Genomic DNA, 17826 nt, shown 5'->3' on the forward strand with positions numbered 1-17826 from the left:
TAGTTAGATAATATCTCCAAATTATCTCTAAAACTATCTAAAAAATAGTGCAAAGCAAAGGTTTACGTCTAGTTTGAAGCAATGGTACAGAAAGTAAAAAAAAATTATATATTTTTTTTCTTCACAGTTTTACCCTTCCTCCTTTTACACTCTGAAAGCTTTTACAGCTGCAAGTGGAAAATTCACTATTACAAAATATATGCTTGACATCTCAAAAAAACCAAAAGGGGAAGCCGAGGGTTTTTCATTTTGTCACATCTACAAGAAGCAGGCTGTAGTGCTCAGAGACAAAAATAGATGAGATGCGACACCTCTTACACGGAAGAGAGAATGAACACAAACTGAGTGTTGACATGACAGAATGGTAACAACACAAGACAGCAAGCAATTGCATGTACTCCTGTTATATGTGCTTATTAAAAACTCATGATATGGTATAAAAGAGGAAGAATAAAGTGAATAAAGTGAAGCTTCCTGTTTTGGTAGCGCTAAAGATTTCTGGGAAATCGACACAATAAAATAACAAATTAATCCAGCACAAATTCATCCACATACAGTTTGAATGATATAGCTTGAACACGAAAAAAATATATCTTATTTAATTCCAGTCTGCACTGCAGTATGCATTGTATTCGATACACTAGAATTATGTTGATAAGAGGTGCGTGCGGCTGAAGTCTAGTGTTGGTTTTTCTGGAAAACTAAAGCGAACACCAGCGATTCGAACTTGGAAACTGGTGGTGAAGGGTGAAAACAAAATGGTTGTCTGAATAACCACAGCAGATCATACATAATAGTTAAATCCGTTGCCTGTATATATAAAAAAAGAAATATATGAAGAAAAATATTCATGACAATACTAAGCAAAGCCAATCAACATAAAACAGTGAAAAATAAAAAGAGACCTTCATCCTTGCTCTGAGTCTGCATGGGTTCCTTGATGTCCCCTGCTCAGCCGTATTTTAATCTCCTTTAGTGAGCGCTGGGAAAGAGCTAAGATGTAACAACACAAGTGAAATTTCAGAAGATGCTAAATGTATTAATTGAATAAACTTTAAATGAATGAATGAATGATCTCTTACCATCAGTATCCTGTCCAGGTCTTTTTCTGCTTGCTTCAATGCTATTGTTCTCCTTCTCCTCTTGCTCCGTCAGTCTGTTTCCAGGATCAGACACCTTCACCGCCGACCACAATAAAGCATAAGTTACAACTGATCTCATAAGATCAGAAAACTTCAATTGAAGCTATTTGAAATATAACGACATAACATAAATTCAGTGCTAAGATTACCTGTCGTCTTGTTTTAAGGGACTCCATAACCACAACTGCAAGGCAAGACAGACCAATTAGAACAGTCCAATTAAACTTAAAGCAACCAACAAGAGTGAAGCTTTACCTGGCTGGAGGGAAATGGTTAGTGCTGGGATTTTCCTCTCCTCTGAGCTGACAGACGTTTCAGCTGCTGGAGATGTTTCACCTTCCTTTACCTCTCTCTGCTCCTTACATGTTTCCTGTGCTTCCTCCTGCTGTGTAATGTGAAACAAACCTCACAGTCAATTTTATTTGCATACTCGTAAATACAAACATGTCCAGAGAATGTATGAATTCATTCAGTCATTTTAGGTAAATCATAGTACTAATTTGTTCCCTAGTTTTATTTAAAGTGTGGCCACAATTTAACTACATTAAAATGAAGGAAAGAAATAGTACAATGTGACCATGATTTAACAAAACCACATCTATTTGGCAACAATATCTATTGTTTTTCTATATGCCCAGGGCTTCGTAAACAGGAACAGTGCAAACACAAAGAAGCCTGGGTGTGCAACAGTTAGTATACAGTATACAACAGGTTAAATGCAAAGAGTTTCATACACAAGAAGCTAATATTGAGAAAGTGACATTTTAGAAACAATATTATAAGTAATCTTGTGTATTTGTTGCTCTACTTGCAAAAACAGTTTGAAACAAAGTCAAAGCAGAACCTTTTCGTGTCAGAGAGCAAAGACTGCTAGTCGTGCAATATCCTGAATGCTTGATCAAAATGTTGCATTATTTTGTATTAGCTAATTAAAAGAGCTTTTATTTAGCAGTTAGCACTTTGCTAAGCTGGTAGGCTACGATGTTAGCCTGCTTACTGGAAGCAAACTAAGACACAGAGAAAGGAATTTGTTTTGTTATTGTAGTCTAGCTGAGCATTTCGTAACCAAGTTAGCAATAAGCAAAGCTAGCAGCTAGCTAAGCAGTTAGCTTGCAAAGTGAAGAAAACAAATGTTTAACTTGACAATTTTTAGCTTTGGTAATATAATATGATATGCAGTTTATAAGTATAATTATCATATTTTCATGATTGAAAGTCATTGTAACATGATTTTCTATGCTTTCTGTTCAGGCATGAATGGGATACACTCATAAAATATTGTCTCAACCAAAGGAATGTCTTTATTGAGGAGGTATTTCTGCATGATTTGAAGTTTACCTGTGTGTTATTGTCTGCTGTCTGCTGGTCACTCTGAGGGCTTGATGGGCATTGAGATGACGATGAAAGTGTAGCAGGTGGTGAGGAAGATGAAGATGAAGATGCATCGCTCTGAGAGTGTGTTTTCTCTTTCTCTTTGCTTTTTGAACGTCCCGACTCAGACAGGTCTAACGGAGCTTCCTCTTCATCCTCTCTCAGATTCTCTACAAAAATCCTCTCTGGCTGCGTTGCTGAGGCCTTCCACTGGGGCGGCGCTGTAACGGCTTCTGTCACTCTCTTTTCTCTACTCTCTGCATGCTCTGACAGGTTTCTGCGGGACCAGGACCGCAGGCCACTAGGTGTTGGGCCATGTGCGCGAGACTGGAGGCCGCTGCTTGATGAGATCAGTTTTGGGAATTGCAAAATGTTTGAGCTGGTAATTGGGGTCTGGCTTGGGTGAACCGCTATCCCGCTACCAACACCAGAGCCGCGGGCTGCTAATGTTACCCAGTCAGTTGATTCTGAGAGTGACCACGGGATAGACAGACGATCTAGACCGGTCTTGATCGGAAGCGGCCGGAAGGGGACGGGGGCGTGGATTTGTTGCCGGTTGCTACGATCCTCAGAGGCGACAGAAGAAAAAATAGGATTGTTCTTCAGTAGACTACGAGGAGATGGAAGAGAAGGAGACAAAGGGGAATGTCTGTGCTCAACCAAGTCCACGCTGGAAGATCTGTGGACACATGAGGAGAAGAATTAAGATGTGTCAAAATCCAGTGTCAGTGTGTCTGTTTTGTCTGCTCGTCTCACCTCCTTTCAGCACTGTGCTCTGTGCCCCATCTTGAGGTGGGCAACATGGGCTTATTCAATTCCTACAAGAGAGTAACACAAATTTCAGCAACCAATAAAAACACAAGGGAATAGAAAGAACACGATTTACTATAAAACAACCAATTTAAAAGATCAAAAACAATATTGAAAAAACTCATTATTGCTTACAAATGAAAACGCCCTGCCCCAGCTTTGCATAAGTTTGTGTTCAGAAGCTTTCTCTGTACAGAATAAAGAACATTACAGATCTTTTCATCAGATGTGAACAAGCTATGATACATTCAGTACATTCAGTAGTAGTAATCTCAAAATAGCACTGGTTCTCATATATGTCAGAAATTGACCCAACCGTAACTTACTCAGGATGTCAGTTGGGCTATTGTCCGTCTCACGTTTGACAGTCGCTGCAGATACAGTGGCGTCCCCTGGTGGATTCTGCTGGCTGGACTTCAGCTCTGAGGCCAGTGAAGTCAAAGCAGTCACTGCTGTGTCAGGTGACACCTTGAACTCTGGGGTGATTGTGTCCTCTGAATGACCATTCTGCTGACTGGAAGGTGAAGCACGGAGTTTTTACGCATGACTATTATATACAATACATTGTACTAGTCTGTTAAACTGGCCCTGACCACAAGTGACCAACATCAGGTGATATTTTTCCCAAAATTTGGTGCAGACCACAGTATGTTGGCTAGTGTTGCATGGTTACAATTACAGTAAATCAGATTGTGCCACTATGTGACAGGACTTGAACTTGCACATGAAAAGCAACAGGAAATATTTGCACAAATATGGCAAGGAAGCATATTGAGCAAATGGGCCGCTCACTTTGATAGATCCCTCAAGCCCTTCAGCTCCTCTCTCAGTCTGTCGTTTTCTTTCTTTATTGCATTCATCTCACTCACTGCGGCAGTGAACAGGAAAATAATTAATATTCATATATTCCTCTGTGACCTAGATGGACTTCATAACAACAAAGTCAACAAATATTGCAAAGGGTGACTGTTTTATGGTTTATGTTCAATAAGATTGATTGATTTAATACTTTTGATCAATTTAATGGATCCTTGCTGAATAAAAGTAAATTAAAAATAAAGATATTACATTTTAAAATATATTAAAATATATAACAGTTGTTTAGAATTGTAATACTAACAAAATTACTGTTTTACTGTATTTTTTTTATAAAATTAATGCAGTCTTGGTGAGCATAAGATGATTCTTTAACAACCCCAAACTTTTGAATGGTAATGTAAAAATACAGTAGGGACCAAAAGGCTTTTCTTTTGCTTTTTTTATTACAAATAGTATCATTAGGATAAGAATTTACTTAAAAAACATTAACATTTAAGTAACAATGTAGTTATTATATGACTATAATTGATTAGATTAGACTTATTATAGGGTTTGTTCATCTTTTGCTTTAATGACAGCAGCTGCATGACATTTGTGTAAAACCTGATTAATGATATCGCAAAGGAAATCGGACTTGTTGTGTAAAAGGAATCAACACGGTCAATGCCATAATATTTCCTCTTCATATAAAGGCTCTAAGGGTACCTAGTAGAGAGATGTGCTGCAGACTCTGGAGCTGGGAGTTTTCATACTCCTGTTGTCTTTTTTTAGCAACGTCCTGAGTGACTGTACACCTGTCACACAACCCGGCCCGCAACCTGAGGATCGACAGACACAGTGTGGGCAGTGGTGCATGAGATTACATTTAAAACTGACTCTCTCTCTCTCTCACACACACACACACACACACACACACACACACACCTGTTCTCCAGTTGTTTGATGTTTTCAGTAAGAATCCGCTGCTGTTCTTTCATCTGCTGGTTCCTGTTGTAAAGTTCTTCTATGCGCTTTGCATCGCTACAACAGGATGCACATAAAACGTTATTGATGTGGATGTCAAATTTGATGTCAATCAATTTTAGCTTGAAAAATATGGTATGTGCACTCACATATTCTTTTCATTTGTCAGCTCCAGTACTTTCTCTTGCCACCCTGTAGAGAGAGAGAAAAACACATAGTGAATCTGGACAACTGGAGTGTGAAGCACTAAATGGCACATAGGAAAGCAGTGGCAGCTGTTATGATTTTACTTAAAGGGGTCGTATTATGCTTTTTCACTTTTTTAATTTTAGTCAGTGTGTAGTGTGTATGTTTGGGCATAAAAAAGATCTAGAAAAATGCTTTTTTCGAACCACCGAGCATGAGAGCATGTTCTAGTACACCCCCAAACAAAATCAAGACTTTGTAAAAGAGCATAATAGGACCCCTTTAAAGGAAAAGTCCAGAAATAAAAAAAATGGTTGAAAATGTACTCAGCTGTCATAATAATCCACAAGTAATCCACACGACTCCAGTCCATCAATTAACATCTTGTTTAGCGAAAAGCTGCATTTTTATAATAAACAAATCCATCAAGATGCTTTAACTTTAAACTGCCGCTTTCAGACAAAATACGAGTCCATAATCCATAATAACACTTCATCCAGTGAAAAAGTCCCCTGTTGTCCTCTCACATCAAAATCCACTGACATATTTGTTTAGAACTGCTTTCTTAATGATAGATTTGTTTATTACAAACATGCAGCTTCTTGCTTCACAAGGCTGATGGACTGGAGTCGTGTGGATTACTTGTGGATTATTGTTTTGTTTTTATCAGCTGTTTGGACTCTCATTCTGATGGCACCCATTCACTGCAGAGGATCCATTTTTCCAAATCTGTTCTGATGAAGGAACAAACTTGGAATACCTAACACTGAGTAAATTTTCAGCTAAATGTCTTTTTCTTTTTTTTGGTGAACTATTCTTTCAAATATCATGTTCACGCTTATTTTTGCTGATATTTTTGGCTGCTTTATGAAGTGTTAATGTGAGTCACAATGTAATGCCATTGTGTTGAATTCACCCCACCTTCATTCATTAAACTATCTCCTTTAGTTCAGAAAGAAAGACATAAAAGAAAAAAAAGGAAGTCAAAAAGGTTTGGAATGACATGATGGTGAATAAACAATGTCAGATTCATACTAAACAATGTTGTTGATTTATTCTTATTATTAAGAATTAGTGATTTCATAGCATTTGATAATAGCATGAATAAATTGTGCTTAGGGTTAAGTTTTTATTGTTTAGCTGATTTTATTTCTGCAGTTACTGTTGTTGTTGTCACCACTGTTAAACTGCATTCACATTAGTGACGTTTTGCAGGCAAAAAAGGTCCAATGTCCAGAGTCAACAGTCTAGTGATGTGTGAAGGAAAGCTCACATGGAAGTCACTTTTAAACCAAGCAGCTTTCTGTTTGTCAATGCAGCAAATTCATGTGACCAACTTAACCAAGAGAAAAATCTGCATGGGAAATTTTTTCACCCTCGAGCGAAACTCCTGATCATGCAGATTTCTAATTGAAATGACTGGATTTCGTCTGTGAAATTTTCGCCAAGGAACAGTAAATGTGACCTCACTTTCAGTTATCTATTTTGTGGTGATGTAAAGATGTTTTCCTGTTGATTGTCACTGTTACTGAGTTTGGTGAAGTTGTCTATTGGTGAGTGTTCAAGAAAAAAAAAAAAAAAGATTGGTGATCTTACCCTCTAAATCATGCTCATGCACCTCCCGCAGTTTCTGCAGGAGTTCAGGAAAGCTTTCCACAGCCATGCTGGTGTTCCTACACACCGGCCTCTTCACTCGTCTTCCTACAAATAAGGATAGGAAGGAAAAATGAAGGAAAACATGAAAAAGATAAAGATTTGTTAAATCAATGCATGGTTAGGGTACAACTGGTGCCAGTTCATGTTTTGCTGTTGCCTTGACTTAACCTGCTAAAATATGAGCTTACATTTCTACACTCCTATATACCAAGGCTATTAAAACCTGGTCTTGCCAAACTGGTTCTGCAAGATGTGTACCGCAGGCCAAACTTTATTTGTGTATGCATGTATGACTGTGTGTAAAATAGAGAGTGAGAGAGTAAGAAATAAGGAGAGATGGCATTCCCACAACGTGTGTGTGTGTGTGTGTGCTAGCATTTAAAAACAAACAGGATCAGGAAGTTTATTTATAACCTATGCAATGTGCAGAAAACTTATAAATGGGGTTCAAATTGTAATAATATTTCACAATATTACTGTCTGACCCAACAACATGTAGCCTTGGTGAGCAGAAGAGACTTCTTTTATAAAAACATTCAAAAGATCTCACGACCCCAAACTTTTGAAAGGTAGTTTCAGCCTAGGCACTGTAAATTACACCAGATACACGCATAGAAGAGCATAACATCTCTTAAAACTGATGGGACACAAACAAACTTTCTAATAAAACAGGGATTTAAATTTCAATACAAAGTGGCAACAGTGCTGCAAAGCAACATAGAAAAATCTAAATACATTATAATGACTCATAATGTCATTATACAGTATATGCATACAGCATGCCGCTGAGGGTTCTTGGGAGGGTGCAGTTACCGCCCCCCTCCCTCCCCCATACAATCTTTTTTTGCATTTTGCATTCAGAGTGATTTTCGCCTGCTCCTTCACTCTCTCTGCATGTCGGGATACGTTAGATAACAGTTTTGAATGTTACAGCAGAAGGAGCAAGAGGGAACCTGTCTCTCAGAACTGCAAACTTCAATTTTCACACACATCTACACACACACACACACACACACACACACACACACACAAACTAATGTTTTAAACCCACTCCTTTGAGCTGACTTCACAAAAAAATGATTACTAGCAATTTAGAATATACCTGTATAGATTTACCACAGGAATAGGTGTTAACTATCAGATCTGACCTCTGACTCTCAGTGACCTTGACATTTGGGGTCAGAGGTCATTCATGGTGTCACTAAATAAGTGGCATATTACATATATTGCATACTGTAATTGATCTAAAACATACAAAATCAGTCAGTTAATCAACATGATGGATAGGTGGAGTCTTTGAGCAGGCCTGGGGCATAATAACATTATTAATATACATGAGAAAGTATGCTTCTGAGATGGATTGGTGGATCAAGTCTGACATTACGCAATCTCTGCCTATGATTTTGCTAGGGTTTTGTTTTTTTGGCAGTTGTTTGTGTTTTACATGTTTTACATGATAAAGTATTTAGGGTACTATCAGTTTAATACTTGGTATATTACCAAGGGCAAGACAATAAAAAAATATGAGAGAGAATCAGAGACAGAGATGTAAGCGAGTGAGCAAGCGCGAAAGAGAGAGAGAGAGAGAGAGAGAGGAAGTTGCTAACAAATGTTAAACTTTGTGAAAATGTACTAAGTTTATGATATAATGTCAATGGACTCTATATAATTAGTATTCAATTATTACTTTTTAATAGTTCTTTTTAATGATTCTCATTTATCAAAAAATAAACTGTGATTATTAATTTAATTTTCTTAATAACCTCAATACTCCAATTAATACGAAAAGAAAAACATAAGAAACAATAACGTTAATATTAGAAATAGATAGATGTGGATGGAATAAAATGTAATACTAAGACCAGATTCATTCATATCACTGATCAAATAAAAAAGAAATAACATCCCACCCAACTGAAATAGCTTGAATAACGAGTGACTGTGTTTCTGTAAATATGACGAGGTGCGTTATTGATAACTGATCACATCATGCAATAGCTCAATAAATAAATACCAAAACACATGACATCTGGTCAATACAGTATGTTCAGGAGAAACGAGTTCACTCACCCCGTGCCACCTTGTGGATGTCAATCACTTCACCTGCCAATCACGTGATGCTGTTGGTCTCCTCGTCAAGCCAGTGTCATCCGGAGCCCCCCGGAGAGACACATCAGATTGAAAACTAATGGGAATTAGAACGAAATGAAAAAGAAGAAAAGAAGAGTGTTACATACGCCCTGTGCTCCTGTCCTCCTCCTCCTCCTCTCCATGCAGCCCCTCCTTCTTCTCCCCACTAACGAGGAGAACAGGTTTGAGCAGTTCCTTACCGAGGCACACAAACACCAGTTCTCCCCTGGATAAACCGGCCCTGCTGAAATCCCACTAAACCTGCCTGGCCACAAAGAAAAAAAAAATCCTGAGAGGGATATAGAGAACCTTTAGACACACAAAGCCGCTTTATTCTGCTTTGATTTGCTCTTTTAATCTCAAGGAACCAAAGATGCATTTATTCAACTTCATTGCAGTGACATGGGGAAGTTTATTAGCATTTAATTTACTATATGTATAGCCTGGTGAGAGAAATGTGTCTTTTTAAACCCTCATATAAATATGTGCTGTTACACTTATATGCTAAAACATAAGCATAATTTTTGTGACGTTTAAAACATACTTTTGAAAAACATTTGTAACATTTTAATATATTTAATGAAGTATATGAATGGACTTGCACATAAATAAATTAGCTATAAAATAAGCATATGCATTCTTACTAGGGATGCACGATATTATCGGAATGTTATCGGAATCGGCCGATAAACGCTTAAAATGTAAACTCAGTTTACCCCTGAGTAAACTTTATTTACTCAGGGGGCGCTGTTTGCCTGCTTGTAATAAAATGAAAGTAAAATACACAAATAACATTAAGATACTTGTGTTTCTGAATAAATAAAGCAGTATTGATGTCATAAAATCATGAATGAGGAGTTCTGATTTAAAGTGGAATTTAAGCAGTCAGTCAAGTTTACATTATTTAGTAAACTGATTTCCACTTTAAAAATAAAAATATTTAACAAGCACGATTAATGTAACCATTTTAAAGAAAAAAAGGATGTTTTGCTATAGCTTTTGGAGCAAAGGCGCCGCCATCTTGCAATACCACAGCGCGTGATGTCACGGGGTTGGTTTGCTACATATGATGTCACACCCTTACAAGAACGCCCACATGGGCAAAACAAGGCTTTCCTCCATTGACAGCCAGTTATCTTTTACGAGGTTTGCATTAAGTAGTAATGTAGTAAGACAGTGATATTTAAAGGCCAAATTCAGTATACACCTTATGCATACTTTGTACAGGCAAGCAGATGAACCCAGAATATAAACACAATGGGCAAAATTTAATATTAAATATTTTCCCATAGAAAACCATTATAAAGAAGACGATTGTCCATTTAAAGTGAGTGACATAACGTGTGGCCAAGTATGGTCTCCCATACTCAGAATTTGTGCTCTGCATTTATCCCATCCAAGTGCACACACACAGCAGTGAGTAGTGAACACACACACACACACCGTGAACACACACCCAGAGCAGTGGGCAGCCATTTTTTGCTGCAGCACCCAGGGAGCAGTTGGGGGTTCAGTGCCTTGCTCAAGGGTCTACACCTCAGTCATGGTATTGAAGGTAGAAGAGAGCGCTGTTCATTCACTCCCCCCACCTACAATCCCTGACAGCACTGAGACTCGAACCCGCAACCTTTGGATTACAAGTTCGACTCTCTAACCATTAGTTTACCATTAATTTATTAGAATTATTAGAATCATTTTGGTCAAGAGTTTGTATATGCTGCTGTACTATTTAAATGTAACTCAAGGAATGTATTGTTGTAATGAACAAAGGATATCGTACATTAAAGTTTTCTAGATGTGAAAGTGTGTGTACGTGTATGCCATGCTCATTTAATGATGTTTGTACTTTTTAATATACCATATTAGAATGCTGAAAAATAGCTTTATATGCAAAGTGCTGCTGAAGATGAGGCACATTAAAGTGAAGCTTAAAATGTAATTTAACTGTACTTCAAGAAGTATAAAAGTGTATTTTAAATAATATGAAGAAGTACAATTAAATTACACTAAAGATACTTGTAGTTGTTCCATTTGAACACAACTAAATATATTAAAATATACTGCAATTAGCTTAAAATTTATTTTAAGCATGTCTTAAAGAGCACGTAACATACTTAAAGTTGTTCCAAAATAACATGTTTGTTATGCACTTCGTATTGTATAATAAAAAATATAATAAGTGCATCAATATTTGTACAACTTAAGTATTTATTTTTTTACCTGGGTAACCAGATATTTGTAGTGGTTTTACAGCAGTAACCTTCATTTAATTATGATATTTGTAAAAACATAGTAATAATACAGGAAAAACAAGGTTAAACTAAAAAACTTGGCTAATGTGCGGAATGTTAATCATAGTTTCTGTCAAAAACCTGTTTTACTACAGTAAAAACATTGTTATGTTTTGTAAAAGGTACTCAAAGAACTTCCAAACAGAGCTTCAAAACAGAGACACACTTCATATATCCTGGCTGACGCATTTAAAGTTAGGGCTCACAATTCTCAATACTCCACAACAAAGAGTCCTGAGTGTTGAAGCTAGCATAAACTTGGGTCTATAAGTACATGAACAGGCCAGGTCACCTTTATGCATATTAGATATGATGAATCAGCAGGGCTCTGGTCCAGCATGAGCAATTCAAACCTATGAAATGCAGCTCTGAGAGAATGCCACCAGAAGTCAGCAAGATAGATGATGGCAATGTCTGATTCTGCAGTACCAGACAGACCAGGTCAGTGAGCTGAGTCATGTGCAGCTTTTGAGCACACTATTCCACTGTAGACTAAACCAGATTTACATGTCAACTTTATAACGTATCTATTATGGATATCTATATGGATATATAGAGGGGCCAGAGAGAGCAACTACACCAATCTTAATAGCAAATGGTGACAGATCTATGCAAACTGGTTTCTCTAGGTTCATGAACCAAAGCGTAAAATCTGCTATATAATTTTGGTACTCTGAGATGTGATCTGCTTTATGCCCACTTGGGGGAGTAACAGCACGTTTTAACAGGCTGTATAGGCCATCAATATTCACATCCTATAATGAACAAACACAGGGATTGCTATTAAATGTTACAAATGCAGTTTTAATTATTAATGGATTAAAAAAAAAAAAAAATGTATGAAGTCTGCTCGATTGCAGCATAAATTACTGGGTGTGTCATTACTTGACATAAACTGAAGTTGAACTGACTTGTACTATTTTTGTCTAAAATGCAATGGATTTATACATTTATAAAAAGAATAATTAAATAAATAAATACACGCACGCACGCACACAGACACTTGTATGCTAACAATAGTTTGCCCCTGAGAAAAACAATCCAAGTTGCTTGAATACCTGATTTATGTGTTAAATGAACAACGTCAAATTACTACATAGAAAAAAAGGTGTTTTATCTTTTACATTTGATTAATTACATGACTGTAAAACATGCGTCAAGGTTTTCTGGGGGCTGTTCATAGTGTAGGAACACACACAGACTTACACACACACACACACACACACACACACGAGGGACTGGGATTCCATAGGATCAGAGCAGCACTACGATCCATGTCTTGAGCCAGATAAGACTTCAAAGCATGAGACAGATTTACAAGGCATGGCGAATCCCCCTTTTAAAAAATACTGCTGCACAAATGTTTATGCAACTCAAAAGACGTCTAACACTGCAGAAACAAGCTCAGTCATCATGAAATGGCAACTGGCATGAAAGAACAATGGACTACCTGTGTTTTGTGAACAAAGCAATATTACTTTGACTATAAAAACAGATGTAAATGGTTCCCACATACAATGGGATCCAAACTTCTAATATCACTATTGAAAATGCTTACATTGAGCATTATACTAATTTAATACTTTTTTTTTCTCATTACATATTTTCAACATAACAATTTGAGTGAAATGTTAATACAAAAAAGTATACATGAACCTCATAACGTCTTGATAATTGATTAATTTGATTTCATGACAGCAGCAGGCGAGCTGCATTGGGTAAACGCTGATCATGTTCAGTGTGATTTGAGTTGATCCAAAGAGCATCTTAAGGTTCAATGGAAGAGCATCTAACTGTTTGTACAAAGAGTCACATGATCAATGTCACTCTTTTATAAACTAATTTTACATCATGATGTTTCTTTGAGTCTAAATCCTATATAAATCCTAAATCAGGTTCATTCCTAGTTTTATTTGATTCTAAATCACGGCTTTTCAATGCAACCCTTTGGACCGCACTGTAACTTTTTAGAAACTGCGCGATATACTCATTGGTGTATAGAAGTAAATATTCATATGGCTTTTATGAAAAGTTTTAAATATTCATGAATAGTTTAACGCCAATAAATATGTATCACCATACTGTAATTTCACAAAAAACTCTTTTGATTGCACTGCTTGCAATTTTTTTTCTTTCAGCATGTTTCGGCTGTAGTCTCAAATTACAAGTTCAGGTGAGATTTCTGCAGTTTTGAAGTAGTTCCACAGTCAGTCACTAGAGGGTGCTGTGTTATTCACCTCTACAGTGATTCACCTGTGGGCCTTCATTACAGCAATTGAACAGATGGTCAAGCTAAACTCAAAATGAATGTCTTAACATTTTTATTACACACTTTAGAGATTCTGTATATAAACAAACACGCTCACACACACATTCAGCATTGGCGGCAATATATGATTTCCCATTGGAAGTCGTGATGTCGTTTCTGCTCTTAAACTACTTTTGATAAACTCAACAGAATGTCTTTAAACCTGCTGGTACGGGAAGGATGGAAACCAGGACCATTGCTGTTTAACAGCATAAGGCATGGCCAGATTGCTCTGTTCCGCTACGGAGCAAAGGAATGGATGTGTCTTGATCATTTGTCTGTAGTGTTGCCAGAAAACAACATGATGGAGCAGTCAGTCAGTCCAAGACCCGATACCGTCCAAGCCCACCCAGAGACTCCACTTACAGTGACATCAAACAAGAACGAGAGAGGAAGGGGAGAGTGAAAGAAAGATACAGTACCGGGGTCGGGAACAGGGGAGCTTTGGTTACCAATCCCCAAAGAATACTGTAATCTTAACACAGAGATTCACAAGTCACCATTTCTTCGTTTCTAATGATGGAAAATTACTGTAGCATAAATAGATATATTTCATTGTATGTGTATTTCAAATGTAAGCCCATATCCTAAATCATTAGAACATTTGTTTGGACATGCCATAGATTTAAAATCTTTTAATCTGTCACATGCTTCGGCAAAATTCTGTGTGTTTCCCAGGTCACAGGTGACCTCACCGAGCCAGACGGTCTCTGTTTGCCCTTCAATCGAAGTGACAGAGGCTGCACTTGAGTATTTTGTGCTGGTGGCTGTAAGCGTCGGCCAATGATGTGAAAGTGCAAACAGTACAAATCTAGTGCAAAACACATGCTAAATTCTTTGTATACCTGTTGGTTTCATATGGTTTTAAAAAAACTTTTATACCATTTTCAAGAAAAGTTTTAGTTTAATGGTTCTAAAAATGTCATATGGTATTAACAAGCAAAAAGCAATAGCATATTTTCCTCACAACTTGAATCGTGAGTGTACACATCTTAATTATTAATTCCAAAAATGTTTTTAAATATGTATTTCAAAGAAGTGTTTTTTTTATTTTTATTTTTTACAAAAGAATAAATAAATAAATACAATAGAAAATATTAATTGCACCACATGCATTCTGCATCCTCAATATAGAATATATGTAATTGTGCTTAATCGTTATTTCCAAAAGTGTTTTATAAACATATTTTTAAAGAAGTATTTTTTTTAAGCTATCAATTCTTAAATATCACTGTTTCTATGGAGTTGCACCACATGACATTTTACATCCTGATTACATGTGAGTGTAAAGATCCTAATTATTATTTCATTCCAAAAGTGTTTTAAATATGTTGTTCAAGATTGATTTTTCAAACAAATATCACACATTATTAATTCAAAAATACCACTATGTTTCTGTGGCATCACATGCAATCTTAAAACCTTGCCATGACATAAAAGGTCAAAGTTTATGATATTGCAAAATTATATAATTTCCTTTTTTCTGCATGTTAGTCACATATCGTGACTAATATGAAATATTAATTCATTAAAATAATAATAAAAGCTGAAGCAATTTTGGTAAAATATTTACAAAATATGTTTATCCCTAAGGAATAACAACATTCAAGAATTTCCCCATTACGATACTAGTATCACCCCTCAAAAATATTTGTTTTTTGTTTTAAAAACATTGACCCATAATTGGTTGCCCAACTTACAATGCATTGGTACCAAATATAGCAGTTACACCATGTAGACAAATACTGAGGCAGGCTAAATGACTACAGGGTGTAGAAAGAGAATGCTGAGTGTAGTAGTTGGCAGTGACTTACAGTATGTAAGTCAAGTCAAGTCAAGTCACCTTTATTTATATAGCGCTTTTAACAATACAGATTGTGTCAAAGCAACTGAACAGCATTAATCTATAGTTGTAAAGCACTGCAGTTTATGTAAGATGGGCACCCACGTGCACAGGCACGCGCACGCGCACTCATTCCACTGGGGGGAAACTGGTGGGTCTCCTTTCACGAAACCAACACAGGAAGTTCTGTGGGGCAGAGAGGAAGTTGACTAAAACAGAGCACAAAAATACCCCCTCCTGATTCCTGTGTCCCAGGACATGTGTCTACCCACACGACAGATCACCACGTCCATCTCCGCCTCACAGACCACTAGACACGTCTTCTCTCAGTATGTGTGGGTGTGGGTCTGGAACAGTTTCTTACAGAACATTGAGGCATCTGAATGTTTGTATGTTTACATAAAAGGAATAACTCAACCAAATGATCATATCTCACCCAAATTTAATTCCAAACTTTTCTTGCTTCCGTGGAATAACAAATTAGGTATTTTGCAGATATATTTATGCCCAAGCTGCCCTTTTCTACAAAACACAAGTTGTAAGTGACCAGTGGCTGTCAAACTCCAAAAAGAATAAAAAAGTAGCAAAAAAAGTACTTTCAACTTGTCAAATACATTACTAATTACTTAATTGACTTAACAGTTGAGCTGCTTAATATTTTTTGTAAAAACATGATATATTTTTTTCAGGATTCTTTGATTCATAGAAAATTAAAAAGAACTGTTTTATTTAAAATATAAATCTTTTGAAACATTACAAATGTCTTTGCTGTCACTTTTCATCAATTGAATTAATACTTGCTGAATACAAGTATTAATTTCTTTCCAAAAAAAAAAAAGAAAAGAAAGAAGAAGAAAGAAACCTCACCCCCGTTTTGAATGGTAGCTATAAAAGAAATACATCAAAAAAGAAAAAAAGTTCAAGGAGCTGTAAAAAAAAAATTATAATAATGGTAATGTGAAACATGCTCAAGAGCCTTTCAGGACATTAAAGAATGGCAAGAGAGGTTCAGAGCTCCGCCCCTAATCCATAAATAACTGACTGTCCATATCCATCTTCATCTGGACTAATAGGGATGACGAGAGATGGTCTAATGAGCAGAGAAAGGTAGACTAAGAAAGGGGGAGGGAATGAGGGAAATGTTCAGATTTGCATCCATCACAGGCTATTTTCAGCACTCCTGTTGGAGTGCTAGATGGAGTGGTGAGGGGAGGCTGAGCAGAGGGCAGCAGGTGACCTTTGATTCCAGAACCTCTTCAATATAAACTTTATTAGCTTGCTGCAAAATGTGTTTGAATCTTTTGAGGCGTGTCTTGGTTCCTCCTGCATATGAACTCTTGATACAAATTGATTCACTCACTGGCAAAAAAAAAAATCCTTACACATTGAGGATTTATACAGACGTCTATCAACATGATTCATCACATGCACAAAATGCATAAGCACATGGACACATTGTAAAGACTAATGAAGGCAAATCAACAAACATAACACATACCCATCAGTGAAAGCTCATAAGATTTGATTAGTGCTCAAGAATGCGGCGTCCCATATCTCACCCGGCTCACCCTCATCTGGCCCCATTGGTTGTCAGCGTGGCCATTCATTCTCAGGCTGGCCAATCAGCTGCGGTGACAGTGCAGCTCTCAGCCAATTACAGCTCAGGAAGCCTTGACAGTGAGATAAATGCTCATATGTGTTTATGGCCTCCTGCCTCTATGACAGAACACAGAACCCTTCAGAGAAAAATAAAGCAATTAGCCAATTACACCACACAGGCCTATTAGAAACCAAACATCCCAGTGTTTTCTTACCCTTTATACACAGCGATAAGCCTCAAGCTGGCGGAGCAAGCGTATCATGTCCCACAGAGAGAGGGAAAAGTGATGGTTATGAAAGAGAGGTAAAGAAGATTAGACGTATTTGCAGGGAGTCTCTCTTTATTTGAGAAAAGGCAGATGAACTGAACTCTCAGTAACTCTTTGATTCCTGAGAAAGAGATATGAAAAATTAAGTGAAAAACTAGTGCAGGTGAAACTGCTGTATATGGATTATTAATCTAAAACCAATATAAAGCACTGTTTATCTAGGGGCAGACCCATTATATTAGCTCAGTGAATTCCCTTGAAATACTGTTCAATAGGGCTTAAAATAAATAAATAAATAAGAAGAAACAATCTTCTGTAAAAATAACCCTTCTTCAATGAGGACACTGAGAAGTAACAGTCGCAAAAATATTAAATACACACTTGTAAACAGACAAAGTTTGAGGTCTTTTTTTTTTTTTTTTTGGTAATTCGCATATTT

General features: G+C 36.8%; 1 protein-coding gene across 1 annotated transcript; it reads right to left on the reverse strand.

Moving 5' to 3' along the window:
• Positions 1 to 61: 61 nt before the first annotated feature.
• LOC107690860 (uncharacterized) lies at positions 62 to 9134 on the reverse strand. Its single transcript, XM_016489282.1, has 15 exons — positions 9018 to 9134; positions 6888 to 6992; positions 5255 to 5297; positions 5067 to 5162; positions 4848 to 4960; positions 4116 to 4191; positions 3650 to 3837; positions 3459 to 3511; positions 3270 to 3331; positions 2481 to 3192; positions 1398 to 1527; positions 1292 to 1326; positions 1083 to 1176; positions 906 to 993; positions 62 to 810 (listed from the first exon to the last, which is right to left on the reverse strand). The coding sequence occupies exons 2-14, from the start codon at positions 6952 to 6954 to the stop codon at positions 908 to 910; spliced, it is 1755 nt and encodes a 584-aa protein (XP_016344768.1). The 5' UTR covers positions 6955 to 6992; positions 9018 to 9134; the 3' UTR covers positions 62 to 810; positions 906 to 907.
• Between the last annotated feature and the right edge of the window lie 8692 nt (positions 9135 to 17826).

This window comes from Sinocyclocheilus anshuiensis, unplaced genomic scaffold (genome assembly GCF_001515605.1).
Source record: "Sinocyclocheilus anshuiensis isolate Anshui unplaced genomic scaffold, SAMN03320099.WGS_v1.1 scaffold3258, whole genome shotgun sequence".
In the NCBI taxonomy this organism is placed as follows: domain Eukaryota; kingdom Metazoa; phylum Chordata; class Actinopteri; order Cypriniformes; family Cyprinidae; genus Sinocyclocheilus; species Sinocyclocheilus anshuiensis.

Excerpts from the sequence above, each read along its gene's own strand:
- LOC107690860 (XM_016489282.1), bottom strand. The coding sequence starts at position 6,954 with ATGGCTGTGGAAAGCTTTCCTGAACTCCTGCAGAAACTGCGGGAGGTG. Across the intron at positions 3,332-3,458 it reads GGGGCAGGGCGTTTTCATTT|GAATTGAATAAGCCCATGTT; the intron begins GTAAGCAATAAT and ends ACTCTCTTGTAG. Across the intron at positions 1,327-1,397 it reads AACCATTTCCCTCCAGCCAG|TTGTGGTTATGGAGTCCCTT; the intron begins GTAAAGCTTCAC and ends CTTGCCTTGCAG.